Here is a 19,749-nt window from a genome sequence, read left to right as displayed (position 1 = left end):
TAAATGCTAAACATATCTAATGAAGATAGATGGACTGAAATATACACTTGCATATTTGGCTAAAACAGACTACCCATGAGCAACTGAATCCCACACATGATCTCAACATTTTGTAGGACCAGATCCACAAAATGTAAGTAGCAAAGTGAACTACTCTGTGCATGTCTCACCAAACAGAACTACAGTCCTTTTTAGATGATCATTTAGATGATATTTTTTCTCTGTAGTTTTATTAAAAAAAAAAAAAAAAAAAAAAAAAAAAAAGAATTCAGCCTTTGCTAAATCTGAAGTGTAAGTGAACTAGAAAAACACAGTTGAAAAACTGCACAGATACCAGTTCTGATTCCTGAACTGCAAATTGCACCTGGCTGTGAAAGTAACCTCATTCTTATGTTCTGCTTTGGATGTACTTGTTCAGATCATGAGTGAACTTCTGAAGTGAATCTTCTGATCATCGTCATTTACAGGACTTAAGCACACGGTCTCTGAGCATGCACGCTGGTCAAGTAACACTTGCATGCACTTACTTCACTGCAGCTGCTAAAACACAAAACACATTCAGCCCATTGAATCAGACTAAAACTGGTCAAACCCACATCTCTGAGTGTGATGCGTATAATGTGGACCTCATGCCCTCAGCACCAGTTCAGTTCAGCTGGGAGAGACACTGCTATGCTGCTCCCCAAAAAAGACACAGCCAGAGACCATTGCTAGTGACAGGATAATGAGCTAGACAGTCTTTTTGCCAGCCCGCATTATGTTCTTGTGATCTACCAGTTCCTTATCATACGTCGAATGCTTTGCCAGTTCTTTACCATACATACCATATTTGAGGTTGATTAATGACATAAGGTTGTTTTGTTAGAACATTTTATATTAATGAAACGGTAAAAGAGAGAAAAAAAAATAACAGGAGTTGGGCACTTTTGATTAAAAATGTAGATGCTCTCCTTACTCACATGTATTGTAGGTTGACATTTTTCGCAAATGCCTGACGGGACACAAACCGTAAGCCTGAATTCACCACAGTCCTGTAAAATTAGATACTACTGTTAGAACAGTTTGTTTACAATAAATTGGTAAGAATAATGACAATAATGGCCAAAAAAAAAAAAAAAAAGAATGTGGATGAAATCTCTACATGGATGAACTGTAATGTCCACAATTGTCCTTTGTAACATACAAAGTCAGACCCACTCTGTGAGGGGGTCTCTACATTCTTCTGTCAGAGAAATAAAGAAAAAGAAGCCTTAAAAATATTTATTCCATGTACTTACAGATTTTTAAGTCCGACATAAAATCCAACTTCATTGTCATTGATGCTTTCTAATTTTTGCTGGTTTGCAATGTAACTGTTGAAAAAGCAAGACAGGAAAAGTATGAAAATGGTTCCTTCCATGGCTTTGATTGTTCAGGGGGCAAACACTGAAGCCTGAAATGTGGCAACAGTTGCTCCCCTGTCACAACTGACACTGAGCTCTAGCTGGAGCATCTGCAATGCAAAAGTGATCCTTAAAATCTTCTCCATCATTTAAATAGTACTTTGTGGGACAGGGCTGAAGGAGAAACAGTTGAGTTTTACACAGGGGAAATGAAGCTTTGCTCATTGAGGAAGGAAGTCACCCTGAAGGCACAGTAAAAAAAATAGCTGCATTACCATGCTACTGTTTTCCATGACACTGCTTCCCTACATCATGGATTTCACAACAGCAAAAGAGTCAGCGTTAATGGTGGCAGTGGAGTTACTCCCACTTATATTTGGGGTGAACTGCCCTTCTCTCATGTTGTTAGCCTAATTACTTGTTAATCTGATTTTCTCTCAGCACCAAAGCAGTGTGAGTTCTATTTACAAGGTGTAGCAATAGGAAAACAGAGACAAGGGAGGATGCACTTCATGGAAGTACATAGGGAGGTGGAATTTAAGAGAAGAGAAACTATCATAGTAGAACAAAGCATTGTGAATCCACTCACATAAAAAGAATATCCTTTGGGCCTAAGCCCCAAAAGGATGTGAGCATGCAGGCTGGTCCTTTGCATTATTACCATGTGAGATCTACGAATGACCAGTGGCATTCTGTGGAGTGGAAATTAAAAAGTTGCACGGGGAATTATATAATCTGTTACTTCTACTGCAGCAAAAATAAAATAAAATAAAATAAAATAAAATAAAATAAAATAAAATAAAATAAAATAAAATAAAAATCAGTGCAAATCATGATGTCTAGGAAGAAGAAATAAGCAGAAGCTGCAATTCAACTACACATTATAGGCTGAAAAGTAAGCTTGATGTAAGAAATCACCTTGCTAGAGTTCATGCATTTCAATAGGTAACTCCATTCATAAACGTAGAGAAGCACTTGTACTTTCAGAAGCATCCAGAAATAATCAAGCCACAGGTTTTCCTAAATAGGGGGTTTTCTTTGCTAGAATAAAACTTGTTTTCATTCTAAGCACTTGTCATATTCAAAGAGAATTCTGGTGAATTAGAAAGGAAGGTGAATTGCTTTCCCACAAAAGAATAATGTATCTCAATTAGTACATAAAAGAAATTGTGCGCCCACATCCCAACAGAAGATTAAGAGTTGGACTGGGCCAATTCCAAGTTACAAAGGTGACTTGGGCTACACTCTCTCCAAGTGCCAGGAAAAGCAAAAAAAATTTTCCCCTACAGGCATTCATTGTCTCTTGAGAAAAGAAAAGCACACTGGACAAAACACACTACCCCTGTGTCATACGACACTGACAGCTCTACAGATCTTCATAGGATAAGAATAAGAGCCATCACAAGACAATGACTTACTTTGAATTTAGTATGTGTTTCCTCTGGATTTTAAAAGCAATCTGATCTCTTAGGGTTTATTAATCTATTTTTTAATTGTTGTTGGTAGGTAAATTTCTGTATTTTGCCAGCCAAAGTAGTTTATTAAAGACTATCCCACCCGAGAGTCCTGCATGTGGATGAACTTGCTACATCTGAACCTGACCCAAAGAACAGCTCATTGTTTAATTATCATCTTCCCTCTTGCTTGGATCTTATCACACTAAAATGCAGTTATTCAAGAGTCAACAAAGATATCTTCTTCATCCTGTCTTCAGTGTTCAACTGATAAGAACCCTGATGAGACGGAGATAGGAAAAACACAAATGAGCTGGAATAAGGGAAAATTGACAGGGAAGAGGGACTCAGAAAAGTAAAAGAAAATGAACTGAGAAACCAGTTGCACTACGTGAAGATTAAGCCAGTGGAAGAATTCTGACATACACTGCCATAACCCAGATCCATTACTTAAACATAGTTATTACACATCTAAATCTGACATTGCAATTTTAATTAAAAAATAATAATTTTTAATCATAAAAGCATTTACCCAGAACCTGCCACTACAGTGAATGAGCTCCAGAACTCTGATATAACTTACAGTGTCACATAAAAATATATTAGTGTATTACATTCTGTGGTAAACCTCAGCCAGTGTAAAACAGCTCAGCTCTGCTGAAGCCAATGAAGCTACCAACACAGCTTACATCTAATGAAGATCTGAGCATCATCACAGAATCTTTAAAAAATAAAAATAAAAAAAAATCACATCTGGAAGGAAGAAGCCAAATAAATATATAGTATTTACTATCTTTCTCTTATTGTGTCCCTTAAAAGAAAAAAAAAAAAAAAAAAAAAAAGTTGGGGGGGGTGAGGGGTCGGGACAACCATACTTTATGCTGAGAAGGTTGCAATCTCTTTATGGTGAATGTGGCGGATGATTTAAGATGTCACCTTGTAACTAACTGAAAGAACCAAAAAGAACCATCAACTGTCAATAACTGCACTTCAGGTAGGAACGCAGAACACTGGGTTACCCAGTTACACCCAGCTAAGTGTAACTAGCTCAGAACAATAGCTGCTATGCATTGCATTTGTTAAAATGCTCTCAATCCAGAATATGACAGTAAAGAATATTTCACACAGTTGAAAATCCTTGCAGAAAGAATGGACAGATGTAATTCACTATGAGCAGGTTCTCTTGTGCTTCCTTACTTGCTTAATACTGTTTTAAGTTAAGCCTTTGCAGCTATTTCATAGCAGTAAGAAAAAAGTACAGTGACTAGCTCTACACTTTCAGGGGAAGATGTTCTTCTGTTTAATTTAGAGGCAGATTTGAAATAAAACCTCTTCCCTAACTGAATTCTATTTTTATCTTCTTCACAACTACTCTACCTTGATGTTACTTATCATCAAACATTAATAATCTAAAAGCTCTGACTTGCAGTGGGCGATACTGAGAAATGTAATTTGCCTGCCTGCCCTTAAGAACATCCACCCTATTCTTTAACTGAAGGTTTTATCGTAGCACAGAAGAAAAACATCCTGACTCATGGCTGGCTGAAGTCACATGAAGGGCTTGGAAGCTTCCCCTGTGCACCACAGCAAAGTGTAGCACCGCCAAAACCTGGCTGGATAACACCCAATCAGATCACACACAGCAGCTCACAAATAGCAATTACTACCTCAAACCAAACCCTCAGCTGTCTACAATACTATTCACTTGATTATGCTATAGCATTCTGTCTCTCCTTCAGTGAGTCATCAGTAAACAGTATTTGTTTTTAGACCTTCAATTTCATCTCCTCTTTGTAAACTAATGATTAATTCTAATAAAGGCATTCAGAATCATACACCTACTGACTGCACACTGCAACCTATAATAACATGTTCATCTCAGCATACTTCAACAGCTATTGAACAATGCCACGCACTCATGCTTCATGGTTTCTGTAACATTATTGAAAGGATAATTTAAAATCTCATTGTGAAAGAGTTAACTCTTCCATATTTTTTTTTTAAGAGGGTGGTTTTCTTTTCTGCTCCTAACATATGTGAAAGACTGTAGATTAAGTTTGTACAAAGCCAGGAAAGCAACCCCACTAAACTATGAGAGCATAAAGAAAAAGCATATTCTGCACTTTAGAACCATTGAGCTTTTTTTGTGCTTTAACAGCTCAAGAAAACTATCTCACTCTAACTTTCAAATGTATTTCAAAACATTTTTCTTTAACCTAAAGAAAAAAAAAAAAAAAAAGTCAGCAAAATTCTGTGTCTCTATCTTATCTAATTTACCCTATTTCCTCTTTACTAATGTACTAATGTACATTAACATGCACTACTTCATTTGGAGCTACAAATTTATGCTGGAAAAATTTACTGCACCCTAGTCTTGACAACATAGATGCAAGCAAACATTGTAATTCAGCTCCAGAAGTATTTCTGTTGCCAGAAAGCGCCCTTTATGGGAAACATATTTTCTTAACACTAAAAAATAAATCAATTATGTGTTTGCCCCTGGTTCATACAGCTGGGGAAAAAAAAAAAAAAAAAAAAAAATTAATTAATAAACATTCCCTAGTGAAATGAAATGTTTCTGAACTTTGGGAAAACTTTATACTCTTAAGTTATTTTTTCACTAAATCTTTAGGGAGAAGTCAGCACTCTCCAGACATTCAACTGCCAGTAGATGAATTACCATTTAATGACAGGTCACGTATGTCCCTAGTCTACACTACTGTGAGAGCTGTATGTAACATCCACAATTAAACACTGAAGTTCCCTAGCACTGTATTTTCTTACAAAATCAAATGTCAAACCAAGTTCATCAAAAGGCAAGCTAAAACTTACAGACATTTTCGGCACACCTGGGCTGATTTATGGTTATGCATCAAAATCATGCAAAATTTTGTAAACTTGACAAAATACTTGATGAAACTTGGCAGATTCAAATAGGTTTCACTTGCAGCCCCTCTGAAACCAAACTTAAAATAATGCTCGAGGGGTGTGAACTCACATAGTTTGAAAATGAAGCATAGAGCTATACAAAGCTGCATATCAGGAATGCCAGGTTTCAGACAGATGTAGGGACAAATGACATAATCTCTACTCAAGCAAGAAATCTTTATATGTAGGACCACACTTCCCCTAGGAGGGAAACTAACTGCATGCAATGAGTGTAATATAGACACCTACAAGAAGAAACTTCTCTAAAGATATACAGGCTCAATCTTATTGCAATTATTTTTTCTGTATTGCTGTCCTCATCTGGTATCATCCGTGCCAGATTTCATTAGGCCAATGTCAAGAAACAGAACTTTGACAGCTGAAAAAGTGTGTCCTAACTCAGGAAAGAGGCACAGCATCCTATTAGTCCACCACGGACTTACCCAGAATTCAGCAGTTGTACAAACTGGTGCTCGACTCCTTGCCTCTTTGGTGTCTCCTGACAAACTGTGAGCAAGTACTGTTTCTTTTTTTGTTTGTTTGTTTGTTTGTTTGTTTGTTTTTTACTGTGAATCACTCTGTACACCACAAAGAATGGAAAATCAATTGTGATTATCCCAGGCTCCTGAAGTCATCCTTTAGGGTAATTTTTCCTCTCATCTAGAGTAGTTGACCATTAGCCAGAGAAGACTAAATCATAGAATATCCCAAGTTTGAAAGGACTAATAAGGATCATCAAGTCCCACTCCTGGTGAAACACAGGTCTACCCAAATATACAGACTATATGACTGAGCACAGTCCAAATGCTTCTTAAACTCTGGCAGGCTTGGTGCTATGACCACTGCCCTGGGGAGCCTGGGGTGCCTGACCACCCTCTCTGTGGTGGAACCGTTCCCTAACCCCCAGCCTGACCCTCCCCAGTCCCAGCTCCATGCCGTTCCCTCGGGTCCTGTCGCTGTCCCCAGAGAGCAGAGCTCAGCACCTGCCCCTCCGCTCCCTTCATGAGGAAGCTGCAGACTGCCATGAGGCCTCCCCTCAGCCTGCTCTGCTCTGGGCTGAGCAAAACAAGGGACCTCAGATGCTCCTCAAATGTCTTCCCGTCTAGGACCTTCACCATCTTAGTAGCCCTAAAGAAGGTAGTTCTCCACATGCTAACACAGGCACTCTAAAACTGACAGAATTAACTCTGGGATCTTCCTTGGCAGTTGCTGGAACACACATTTTTTGAGAGGCATAGACACAAATTCTTCACTCTATATATCCCACATTCAGATATATACACACTGTTTGGAGCTATCAGAACTAGATGTCTCATGGCAAAGGTCAGTGAGAACAGTTAGCTTCAAGAATTCCTTGTTCTTGACATGTGGCTGCACCACCTGCCAGGAGACAGCGGGACTCAAGACATTTGCTCCATGTCAAAATACTATGATTATCCCATCAGTAGTATCCAATAAGTAGCAAGCAGTTGCCATTGGGAGTTGCTTCTCCAACCCTGACATCCTGAAAAATTTGTGCCATTTCACCAACTTAAAAGTAGGAGAAAGGAAGAATACGGTGGTAATCTCAGTCTGGTTCTGGTGCTGCAGGGGCGGATCCATACTCTTGCTTATGACTACAACTGCTTGGGAAGTGGAAACCCCACAGTTTACCAGCCAGCCTTAGTTCGGTCTTTACAGAATGCAAACATGAAGGCAAAAGTAAAAATAAATGAATATGTCTGCAATGCAGAGTTTAAAGAAACAGATACTATATTTAGAGGCAAGGAAAATGAAACATAATGCACCCTTGGGCTTACTTATGTCTCTGGTTTGGCTTCAAGGTGTTTGTTTTCTTCACTTCAAATAGAACACTACCAAATCTAGCCAACTCTCAAGACACTTCATGCAGCTATCCAGATTTAAGATTCATGCCCTTGACAAGCTCCACATTCAGAACTACTTTCCCCAAAATGTATGCAGAGCTTATTTAACTATTTTCTCCATCAGGATCACTATTCAGAGACCTGTCCTCCCCGCTGAGCTCCATGAAGTTCATACAGTTGATATTTCACCAAGGCATCCATTTTTGACATTTCTCAAGGTCAGTTGACAGCTACAGTCTATCTTATCCTCAGCAAAGATGTTTTGTAAATGCTGGTATTTGTTGATATACTCAGAAAGAAGTATCAAGCTGTACAGACAATAAGCTATTAAATCAAAAAATGTATCTTAATCACTGACTTTATACTTATCTACAAAGTACATTTTACCTACTGCACAAGAAATCGTCTCTGCAGAGTGTCAAGAAGAGGCTTAAACTGCTATGCAGGTCCTTTATAACATGTACACTAAAAATAACACATTATATAAACATACAGTAGAAGAATAGTGAATGTGGTTATTTATTAGCTCTCTAAAGAGAACACACATAAGAGTCAACAAGCTTTTTTTCTTCTTTTTTAACTTGATAGTAAGAAAAAGCATCTTGAAGGAACATATAAATGCAAACAAATATATGTGACAATTCTTTTTCCCACAAATTCACCTACTGTAGTGACTTTTCAAAGAATAGTAACACAATTGCTCTCTTTTTCAGCACTTGTACACACTAACTCTGTAGCTGTTACTGGCCTGGATGCAAAATGAAAATGGAAAAACATCATTCCGTAACAGCACAGTAAGATTGCTCCTAACCGTCCTTTAGATGTGTCTTCTTAGTTCTCTCAGTGAATGAAAACATTAAAGCATTTTTGTTGATGTCAAAACCTTTGAATTCTTTTCTTCCCAGGCATCCAATCTCAGACAGTGACTTTGTGGAGGGATGTCTTAAATAAGTTGCACATCTTTCTGTTAGATAAGTACTTGTTGACATAAATCAGTCTGCTTCACAACAGTTCAGGTCCTTTTCCTGTCTTCAAGTTTTGACGTGTTCAATATTCCCCAAGTCTTTTTAATTCAACATAAGAAAGTCCCTCTGAAATTCCCTCTGAGGTCAGTCGTCCTCCCACATATATTATGTGGGAGGACTGTTTGACACTTGGCTTTATTCAATTTTATAGTACTGGATCTTGAAATATTCTGTTCAATCTTTTCTGTTATTCACTGGATCATCAAGACATATGACCATACCCGGTATGTTTTCCATTGTACCATTGTGTGCAATACATCTCGCACCAAATACAGATCAAAAGGTAGTACTTCCAAATGATGAAGTGAAACTACAGAACTTGAAGCCATCTATTCAGGAAAATCCACCTGTATCCTGTTAATGCTTTAAATTTGCTGAATAATTTGACTCCTGACATCTCAAACAATATTCCCCTTTCCATAAGCTCCCCCCCCCCCCCAAAAAAAAAATGTCCTTGCTCTGATTTTAAATTTTAAGAATCTACATATGGTTATAATCTCTATCCTTTTTCTCTGCAACACCTTTTCACTTTCAAAAGGGATACAGGTTGTCTTTCTGACTTTCAATTATACCAACTTACTTGATGTTTACCTCCCTCTTCTAGGCTCAAAACAGGTTGCCACCTTCTGTATGTCAACATCAGTCTTACTGTTTGTATTTAGCCAATGCATTTCACAGAGAACATTTCAACAGCATTCAAATTATTTCTCTGCCACAATCTTCCAGGGGCACTCTTTGCTATTCCACATTTATGGTTTCCTATTTCTCTTTCTGTTATCACATTTATTTTAATTCTGCTCTCTGTCCTGTTCATTTCTCTTTGCTTAATTGGCCAATCTACTGAATTTATAGCTTCTTCCATTAGCATTCCTAAAAACACCAGTTTCTCTTCACTTGAGGAATCCTGTTCTTCGCTTAATGTAAGTAGTTTCTTACTTGCACTGAATATATTAGCATAATTATGTGTTTTTAAACTTTCTGAGCATTTGTCAGTATCCAAAGTATTTCTAATACTCATGCTGACTAGCACATTGCTGTCACTTTTTCCATAACCTTCCTTGTTCATGTACTTTGCCAATATGATTAGGGGGAAATCCTCCCATGCAACGGTACAAACAGACCCATGTTTGGTGCCTTTCCTTCAGGTTTCTATTTGTATTTCTCTTCATTCTGCTGCTTGACATATACATATTGCCTTTTCAAAAGTGAGATCAATTTGACTTAAAATGTGTTCATGGACATCTTTATTGTTATGCTTTAGGAAAATCTACTCTTTTTTAAGTGACAATTTTCAATTTTAATATCATTTCTAGTCTTTGACCAGCTTCTCTACTATTTTCCCTTCAAACTATACTCTCACCCTGCATATACCTCTTTCAGAAGGTGATTTTTTGTTTGGTTGTTTTTTTGTTGCTGTTGTTGTTTGTTTGTTTGTTTTTGTTATAGCGGTCTTCAAACTATTTCACCATTTCTACAAACTCACCTTCTCCTTCTCCACCACTAACTTCACAGCATTCTTCATTTACCTTCACAGCTTCTGCCCCTGCCACTGCTTAATAGTAATGTTTTTATCATTTGCCAAGCTGTTTATCCTCGTGGCTCTTGTAAATGAAACAACACTGCTGCACCCACCTTTCAGCACTCCTTCAGTTTATATACCTTTTGCAACTTAACCAATCCCCAGGATGTATGGAGTGCTATAACACAACATCGGGCAGATATTTCAATGATATCTCCAATTCTGTAGGTCTCTCATCTCCTAAGCCTTTCAATTCAGATACCCACTGTGAAGAGCAAAACTGCTTTATGGTAAATTGTCCATTAAAAGTCATATGAAGATCCAAAAGTGCTCTACAGCAGGCAAAAACTGTTCATACAACCAGACCAAGAAAGCAGAAGGAACAATCTCCATGCAAACAGGAATGCCATGGAGGGTTGGGAAAAATGTTTAGGGCAGGGAAGATCAACATAACTTTCTTCCACCCACTCCCAACTCCAAGACAAGTGGTAGCTGGTAGCTGTTTCTGCAGCTGTGACACCTAGGTCCACATCCCCTAGATGACAGAAGCTCCAGGCAACAAGACAGCTACTGACCATAAAGGTGGTCCAGAGGACCTGCAGTGATGTCTACAGCTGGAAAAAAAAAAAAAAAAAAAAAAAAAATGCAGATTTGAGATTTGTGCCAAATCAAAATGTTTGTAAATCTATTTGCATCTGACCTGAAAAGTTTGAAGTTGTGTATACATGTGTCAGTATGTATGCAATACACAATATTAAAGAGGTACTTAAATTCCTTCCACTTTAAACTGTAAAATACTTCAGCATAAGCCTAAGTACACTACTTACTCCCACTGAAGTCAACAGAACAGCTCCAGCAAGAGAGTATTGTACGTGTGTTTATCAGGTGAAGATCATAGTATGCATAATGAGTTCCAAAAACAGTTTTTAGAAATTAGGGAGATGCAAGTCTGGAGGGAGAAATAGGAGATGAATAAGCAATAGCCTGTTCACCTGCCTATCCAAAATAAAATGGAATCTCACCTTCCAAAACTCCAAGACCCATATTCACCAAGTAGGTTCCACTGGTTTAAAAATAAAAATAAAAGCCTCTCTGTGTGAGGTAGAAGACAGCAGGTTTGTGAGAAATGCTGAATACAGCTGTTCACCATGGTCCAAGAGTACCAGGTTCAATTCTTACCTCTTCCTGAGGGAATGTGATCCCAGTCTCTCAGAAGACACCATAAAGCACCATAAAGCACTCTGAGAGAGGGCTGCCTCAACCCTACCTGTTCATGCAGCTGTCATTTCTGCCATCGCTGAACACTCAGGAGAGCAGGACCCAGACATCTCACTGCACAAATGAGCATCATGGTCGCTTAGTTAAACAGGCTGTCCTGCTTTCTGGCTCAGAAGTACATTTAAACACTCCACGCCAAGTAAGGCAACTCAGACAGGAAGAATCAAGGCAAATCCACGTCTGTACGCCACACAGGGCAGTAGTTGTGATGCTGATGTACAAGACCCTTCTGATCAATGCTCTGCTTCAAGTCGAGACAGCCTCAACAAGTTCTACTGAAGAGGTTTGCTTGGACCGCACAAATAACTCACTCCACAGCTTGATGCTGCTCACTGGAGGAAAGCTCTTGCATTTCTGCTCACCTCACTGAACTAAGTCCCCCAGGTTTTCTTACTGAGAGTGGAAGGGGGGGCCTCCATCAGGTAATTCGCAGTAGGAATCTAATTTAGCCTCCTGAATCACTTCCTGGAAAAAGCGGGCTCTCCACTGCTGGCAGGAGAGAAGCCATCTGCTTTAAGTGCCTTTGCTGCACAGTCTGCAAGGAGTTGCCAGATTTTAAATGCTGAGGCCTGGGACAGTCCCAGACATGCTGAGCAAGTCCAGCGCGTGACACTTGCAGCACATGCTGTGAAGTCTCCCAGTGCATGCCCATAAGTCTGACATGCCCAGTATGCACACTTGATTTATCCGCACATGCTCACTGTGCCGTCTGGCATTTAGAAAATCAGACAGTTGTTGCAAAAGAATGGAAAAAGTCACGTCCTATGCACGCTTCATGTGGGATACAGCATCCGATTGTGTAATATGCATTTCACAGAGTGTCTGCTGAATATGGCCCTAATTATTTTTATATGTATGGTTCAGAGACAAAAAAGGTAAAAATAAAATCATTTAAATCTAAAACAGGGAGATTTCTTTTGTCCCAACAGTCAAACCACAAGGTAAAACAGATAACGCTTCTGGCCCCAAATAGAGCTCCATCATGGGACTCTTCCACAGGATGCCCATATATGTCACCATTTCACTGTTTTAATGTTTCAGCAATGGGCTAACTTTGATAAATGCATTGTCCTTCTTTTATTTAAACATCAGGCAGATGTATATAGTGGACCATGTATTCTCTGTGGATCCGGTATAAGCTTTTGTATCGACTGTAGCTGTCACTCTTTTGCATGGGGAAGTACTGTGCAGGTTCAGTTCAATATGGAATTAGTACAATTTTGAAAAGAAAGTATCTAAAATACTGATTCTCAGCTTCCTGTTGACTCAACGTATTTAGTCTTTACACAGTAGGAAAAGTCCCAGATAAGCATACATCAAGCAATGGAGTAAGAGGCCACTTGTCTTCCAAAAGTAAATCAGGCAGGAAAATGTTTGAACTGTTTTTTTTTTTTTTTTTTTTTTTTTTTTTCATGTCTTAGTTATGTCCTCTAAATTACTTTGCATTGGTGAAATGCCAACTCTGTCAAGTTTTGCCATTGACATTAACAAGTTCAGAATGCAAGCCTCAGTTTTCTCCTAAAATAAAAGGCATCAAGTGAAAAGACCTTGCTGGATCATGATAAGGAGGCTTAGCAAAAGGCTGGTTCAAGTCGCACAGTTCAAAGACTACGATCTTTTAAAATGCCTCTAAAAATGCCCTGGGCCTTGGGCCTGTCTTGCTCTACTTTATCTTAGTTCTACAAAAAATCTCATTTCTTGAGGCCTTGACTAGGAACCAAAAATATTGACCTGAAACCTGATCTTCAAGAACGTATCCTACCAATGACAACCCATACCAGAAACAAGAACAGCTGAATTGCTATGAAATATATTTAGCAGTTTTACCTATAACTTCTGTCAATAATCAGCATTCAATGCAGGTCATTTTCTTCCAGGAAAAATTTTAAAAATTGCATATTCACAATAGAATTTCCATGGCATGGCTCCTTTCCCGTAAGTGCATTATGGTTCTTCAATGTTATGTTAATAGTAGCTATATAAGAAACAATATCTGTGTATACATATTTCAGTGGGGTTTAAGCTTGGTTTGCTTTATGTGGTTTCTGAAAATACAGGCTCACAATCAAAAATTGAATTAAGGTGTATGCCCAATACATTTGATTTCAATAGCAGCCCTATGCCTACATACATTTGTTTAAAAAGATCTTAGCAAACACAGCCTGCAGTAACAGAGCAGTACGGGCATATGGCTTTCAAACCTCTACAAATTTATTTCTCCATTTGAAATGCACATAAATGATGAATTAATACAATCAGTACTCCACTTTTTTAAGGACAATTTTCAAAGAGAGGCTTCTCAGGCATAACAAGCTAAATATACATTTAACATCAATAAGCATTGAGAGTGTTTTTAGGGTTTCTAGAGCTCTCTGCTTGATTTTTCATCATTTATTACTCGTCATTACTGGCTATGCTCATCCGTCTTGGGCAAGGATATTCTGCTAGCCACCTTCACTGACATGTTGTTAGACATTGCTGCAGTGAGAGATGACAAACGGGAAAGCGGGAAACGCAATACAAAAAGAACAGATTATTTTTCCTCTTACTTGAAAGCAAAAAACAAAATGGAGAAATAAGGCTCCTGTTTAGTTATGTAAAAGTTTTTATTTTACCAGGATTTGAGATCTAGAATCTTGCTAAGCTGCCTTCTCCCTTACACTTTTGGAATTAAAAAAAAAAAAAAAAAGAGAGAGAGAGAGAAATCCAGAAAATGTCATCCTAAAGATATCAGAGGGTGGACTTCCTAACCCTCTGTTTTCTTGTTAGTAGGGAAGGAAGCACAAGTTTCTTGAAAACGACATATCCAACACCAAAGCTTCGAATTCTTACAAATGGCCTTCATTTTCATATATAAATCCCAACCCTCTCTTAAAACTCAAGTGACCAAAGACATAGAACAAGAGGCAGTGTTTTGCCAGCCCACTCCTACACAATGCTGAGTACTGCCTGAAGGATGCTGTGTTCCTCCAGGAAAAGCTGGTTCACCCCAACCTGCCAGAGACAGTCCCTGTCAGCCCCCGAGGAGCCCATCAGTCCTTACTAACTGGAAGGACAAGGACTAAAACAAGGCATGATGAAGATCACCGGGAGCAAAAACATCCAGCGTATACAAAATCCTTTGTTTTGTGATGTCTGAAGTATTCTTAAAGCATGGAAATATAAAAATAAAAAATAAAAAAAAAAAATCTAATGCTTACTTTCAACCCACCTTAACCTACATCCTAGATCCTTAAAAGAATATTAAAAAAAAAAAAAAAAAAAAAAAAGACAAATTCTTAAAATTATCACCATTGCCCCTACCTCCTTTAATAATTTGTAGCCTCATGCCTTGTATTTTACTATATAATTCCAAGTCACCAGAAATAGCTTTGCAAACCAGCCAAGCCATGTAATGCTGCAGCGTCTAAAGTTCCTTTGAAGAAGAAGGGCTGGGGGTTGAGAAGCCTTGAAGATAGTTTTACACTATATTTAAACTACAACGGCCTAGAAATCTAAAATGAAAGAGACCCAAAATACCAACAGAACTGATCTTCATATGAATTTCAACATGCCTTTTTTTTAGTGCAAGCTCACATGACTTGTTAAATAATTTACTCTATAAATTACTTATCCTGTCTTATTTATTAACAATTCTAGAGTGCTTTATGTACTGCATTAGTAATTTACTTTGTGGTTTTGAAACGTACGCAATACACAATCACCTCTCTCTTTTACTAGGCAAGAGCTAAGTCACCTATTTGTTGGCAAGCAGTTCTTCCTGAAATACACTCATTAATTTCAAACCCCCTTCACCTGAATAAATATAAGTCAACGTACTAATGACTTGATACCAGAACTGAAAAACTATGCCAGGAATATATTAACAGTGCAAGAAGACACTTTGAAATCAAGGTCTATGAAGTGTTATAGACACAAAGATATACTAACAATACATTTTACGCAATGAGAAAGTGTTATACCAGTCCTTTTACAAGAAAGTCCTGAACATTTTTGAAGTGACTCATTTACTATCCTATTAATATTCTTGCTCAAGTGATCTCACTAAGAACTACTTATTTGCCATAGTGCCTGGATTTAACAATGCTTATGTACTCATTTTGCTCTCACCAGTCTTGCTCCTTAGCTCTTAGTGTAAGCCTCAATGACTGATAACTGTGACTTTAATGCAGGGCCTTGCCGTGGAGTTCCATTTATCTCTAATAGCATCACTAGTACCAAACAATTATTACAATTGAGCTCTGTTACGATAAGCGATTTTAACACTGGCATATGCATTCCAGATCAAGGCCAGCCCATGTCAGCACCCTAACCAACTGGACAAATCTAAAATCTCACCAGAGACAGGGATTTTTTTTAATCTGCCTTTTATTCATCAGAATGAGAAAACTGTGCAAAATAACAAGGAAGGGAAAGAGTGAGGAAGATGACTAAGAAAAGCACCAGGCAGAATTACTCCTATGCCCTCCCACACCAAGTTTCAGCAGCTGGGCCTCACAGGGCTAATGCAGGAATGCTCTGGAAGTCTTCCTGTTGATTTCTATAGATTTGGGTGCAGATCCAACCAGAAATAAAGTAATAGCTGGACTGGGAAGAGAGAACTTATTAAGTTCTAAAGCACCATTTACGCTGTGGGCCAAAATACTGTGGAAGCTCCCATGCACCAGGCGGTGGAGGCTGCCCGATGCATGGGACTGCAGGTCTGTTTGTTTTTCCCACCATCATGCCGGCTCTCTCCCACCTCTCAGAGCCAAGGGGAAACCCCTGCTGCCCACTCACATCCTGCCTGCTCGGTGCCATCCACCCGGCCTGCAGCCAACAACCACGGCTGCTGCATGCCTACCCTGGCCCTTCAGCTACCACAGAAATCCCACCACACACAGCCCAGGTGAGGATCTTTACTCAGCTCATGTGCCCTCAGAGTAGGTGGATGTTTTGCCTAGGAACAGGATCCTCTCCAGTCAAGAGGAGGGCATAGGCAATAAATGAAGGATTGGTCTCAACAGGCATGCAGGAAATACAAGGGAACAAATTACTAGAAATTAAGTGTCTTATGCTCTTCTCACTCTCATTTATGCCTAGAATAATTCCACCAGAGACCAACAGAATTGTGTTCCTGGATCTACAGAGCAGAAAAATCAGGCCTGAAGCTTCCTAAGTAAAATGCAAAGCTTCAGCCTCTTAAACTGGTTTCTTAGATAGAATAAAGCAAGATGTATGGTGTTAAAAGCATGTCTTCATGACCTTTACACACCATGGAAGAACTGCTTCTTTACATACTAACTGATTGCTAAGTTCCCGCAATGAAATAATGTGACAGTTACTGCAATCCAACTTTTATTTTATGCCTGCAAACTAATTAAAGGCCTTCACGTTTTATGTCAAAAGTATGCTAGAAAAGACCATCTTAAATATGGGCAAGAGCATCTCCTGAGAAATCCATGACTCAAAATTATTTTTAGAACACCAAACACAACAACATGCAATGCCACAGAATGATACAGTAAAAATTGAGGAGAACTGTGAAGACAGTGATGCTGACAAAAACATAGGGCAGAAAGAAAATGAAAAGCACCAATCCAAAATGACTAGACATGTTTTAAGTTGATCATGGCTGGAGTGCGTATTTACATATGCATTTATTCCTCTGGCCTTTTAAATGGTTTAAATTCTAGGGGGAAATTACTGCATTACCTCCAAATTGGAAGTACTAGATAATAAGGCTAGCAAAGCCTATGAAGATGAGCAGAGATGCATAGCTTGAAGCAATTCTTTTTAATGAAGCAATCCACAGAATATTAAACAAACATCTGAAACAATAACTGCCGTAACAACTCAGAAAGATGGTTCCATTCTCATAGGTCCTAAAAATCTGCCAAAGGTAGGCCATATATGAGTAGTAGAAATGAATGCCACCAGCTTTTTCACCAGGCATACACAGGGAAATGCAGCAAGCTGACTACAACAAACTGCAGAAACGTAGCCCAGAGGTTCTAGAATTTAACCTAATATTACACAATATTTCATGTCAATTTAGTATTGTTTCTAAAGAAAGATGAAAGAGGAGAAGAAAATAGAAATGAAACAGTGTGAAATCTGTATGAATTTGGGGGAAAATATTCTGGATTTTTTTACAATAGAAATGTCGTGATAACAATCCAGAAACAGCAGGGGCTGGAGAAGACAGACGAAACAGCTTTAGAAGGCCTTTTCTCCAGGTCCATCATCTCTATGCCCAGCATCCAAAATTTTTGCTCAGCAGCAGTCTTTGCACCTTTTCTCGGGCAACCTATGTGGATGCCACAGAGTGCAAGGCTGCTAAAGGATGTAGGATTGAACATGAATCACTACACAACTCCCTCACCGATTATCAGATGCAGTCAAACAAGGATGGAAAAAACACGAGTGTGAAAGAGAAAAAATAAATTATAAAAAAAAAAAAAAAAAAAAAAAAAAACTTTTTGCACCTTCCTGTCTAATAGTGAGGGTTTCCTAACCTTCAACACTCTGAGAGCACAATGCTCATTCCCCCGCAGGCTCAGCGTTTTCTCCTTCCAGCCACCTTATGGAGAAGGGCAAAGCAGGCTTGCATGCCTATGGCCAGGGCAGGGAAGATAGTTTGCTTTACCTTTCCCTTCCATCAGAATGTGCCGCATCCCTACCTTTCTCTTTTTCCTTCCCTTTTTTTCTTTCTTTTTTTTTTTTTTCCAATTGAAAAAGGGAATTGAAAAGCTGAGAGCCCAGAGACGGGGGTGAAAGCCACCCACCAAAGCCCGCAGGAATAAACCTTGGCCGCGAAACTGAAATCGATGGATTAATTAAAAACCCGCTGCCGCCGCAGAGGTGAGGCAGGGGCCGGAGGCTGCAGCCCAGCGCCCGCCCCGCGGATGCTCCGCGGCCGGCGGCGACCCCCGCGCCCTCCCCGCGCTCCCGGGAAGCCGCACCGGGGACCGGCGGGGTGGGTCGTCCCCAGGGCTCGCAAGGGCATCTCCGTGAGGCCGAGCCCACGGAGATTGGGCTAAATCACGGCCGGGCTCCCACGCTCCCGGCCCCCGCGGTAGCCCAAGGAGCGAGTGCGCTCCCCCGCAGGGAAGATGCCCGCCGTCCCCCCGCCCGCAGCCCCCCATCCCGGCCGTGCTGTACTCACATCTCGGTGACATTGTCGCCCTCGGCGCTCCGCTGCGGCACGGGGAAGGAGGAGATGCCCGGCACCGGCTCGGCGCACCAGATCCGCCAGGAGCTGCAGCGGCAGGACGCGGGGCAGCCCAGCGCCTCCCGCCAGCAGCCCAGCACCAGGCAGCACAAGCCCCACAGCCTCGCCAGGCCGGGGCCCGGCCTCCGCCGCCAGGACACCGTGCCTCCCCCCATCACCCCAGCGCTGCCCGACGGCCTCCTCGGGATGCTGCGGAGGGTGCGCAGCTTTCCGCGCCGCGGGCCGGCACCCCGCGGCCGGGGCTCACATGGGCGCGCCGCAGCCGCAGCCGCCGCCGTGCCCAATCGGGGGCTGCGAAGGGCGCCGGGACTCAGGAGGGAGCCGGCACGGCTCGGCACGGCACGGCTCGGCACCTGCCCTGGCCCCGCGGGCGGGCAGCGGCGCCGCCTGCCCCCGCGGCGGCTCCCGATGATGCTGCAAAACGCGCGGAGCGGCGGGGGCAGGTGGCGGAGGCTGCGCTCCTACCTGCGGGGGCTCGGGCGGCCGCTGCCCGCGGGAGGGATGGAGAGAGGGAGGGAGGGAGGGAAGGAGAGAGGGAGGGAGAAAAAGAGGGAGGGAGGGCGGGGAGGGAGGGCGCAGCCCGCGGCGGTGGCGGCGGGGCTCGGGGCGCCGTGCTCGCCTCTTTACGCACCGTCTCCTCCTCCCTCCAGCTGATAATAAAGCAGCCCCGGCTCCTGCTCCAGCCCAAGCCGGGGAGCTGCCGGCAAAGTGACGTGGGGCTGACGCAGAGAGGGGCAGAAACTCCACAAAATGAGAAATCCAAAAAAAAAAAAAAAAAAAAAAGACAAAAGCGACAAGGGAGGGAGGAGGGGGGAGGAGAGGAGAGAGAAGGGAGGGTGCCGAAGATTAGATACCAATAGGCAGTCTGCGCCTGAGCCTTCACTCACGCAGGCACATAAACACAGACTCGCACACGCGTACACACGCACACGGACACTCGCGCACACGCACACACATCCCCGCGGGTGGGGAGCGCCCCGCCGTCGGTGCGGGCTCCCCGCTCCGCCAGGCGCCGTCGGGGCTCCGCTCCGCGGCCCCCTTGCGCCCCAGGACGGGGACACCTCGCCGAGGGGCACCGGGCATCC

General features: G+C 41.3%; 1 protein-coding gene across 7 annotated transcripts in view; it reads right to left on the bottom strand.

Moving 5' to 3' along the window:
- Positions 1-19,407, bottom strand: part of NTRK2 (neurotrophic receptor tyrosine kinase 2) — a 209,245-nt gene extending 189,838 nt beyond the window's left edge. Inside the window, exons 1-3 of one of the 7 annotated variants that reach the window (XM_035310587.1) lie at positions 18,599-19,407; positions 1,278-1,352; positions 960-1,031 (exon numbers count right to left, since the gene is read on the bottom strand). In XM_035310587.1, coding sequence (XP_035166478.1) covers positions 960-1,031; positions 1,278-1,352; positions 18,599-18,819 — 368 coding nt within the window. In that variant the 5' untranslated portion in view covers positions 18,820-19,407. The remainder of the gene's footprint in view (positions 1-959; positions 1,032-1,277; positions 1,353-18,598) is intronic. The other 6 variants (XM_035310586.1, XM_035310589.1, XM_035310590.1 and 3 more) reach the window with 6 other exon arrangements.
- Positions 19,408-19,749: the final 342 nt, after the last annotated feature.

This window comes from Oxyura jamaicensis, chromosome Z (genome assembly GCF_011077185.1).
Source record: "Oxyura jamaicensis isolate SHBP4307 breed ruddy duck chromosome Z, BPBGC_Ojam_1.0, whole genome shotgun sequence".
Lineage (NCBI taxonomy): Eukaryota > Metazoa > Chordata > Aves > Anseriformes > Anatidae > Oxyura > Oxyura jamaicensis.
The sequence above is the reverse complement of the archived record's forward strand: the minus strand, read 5'-3'. Positions and strand labels throughout refer to the sequence as shown.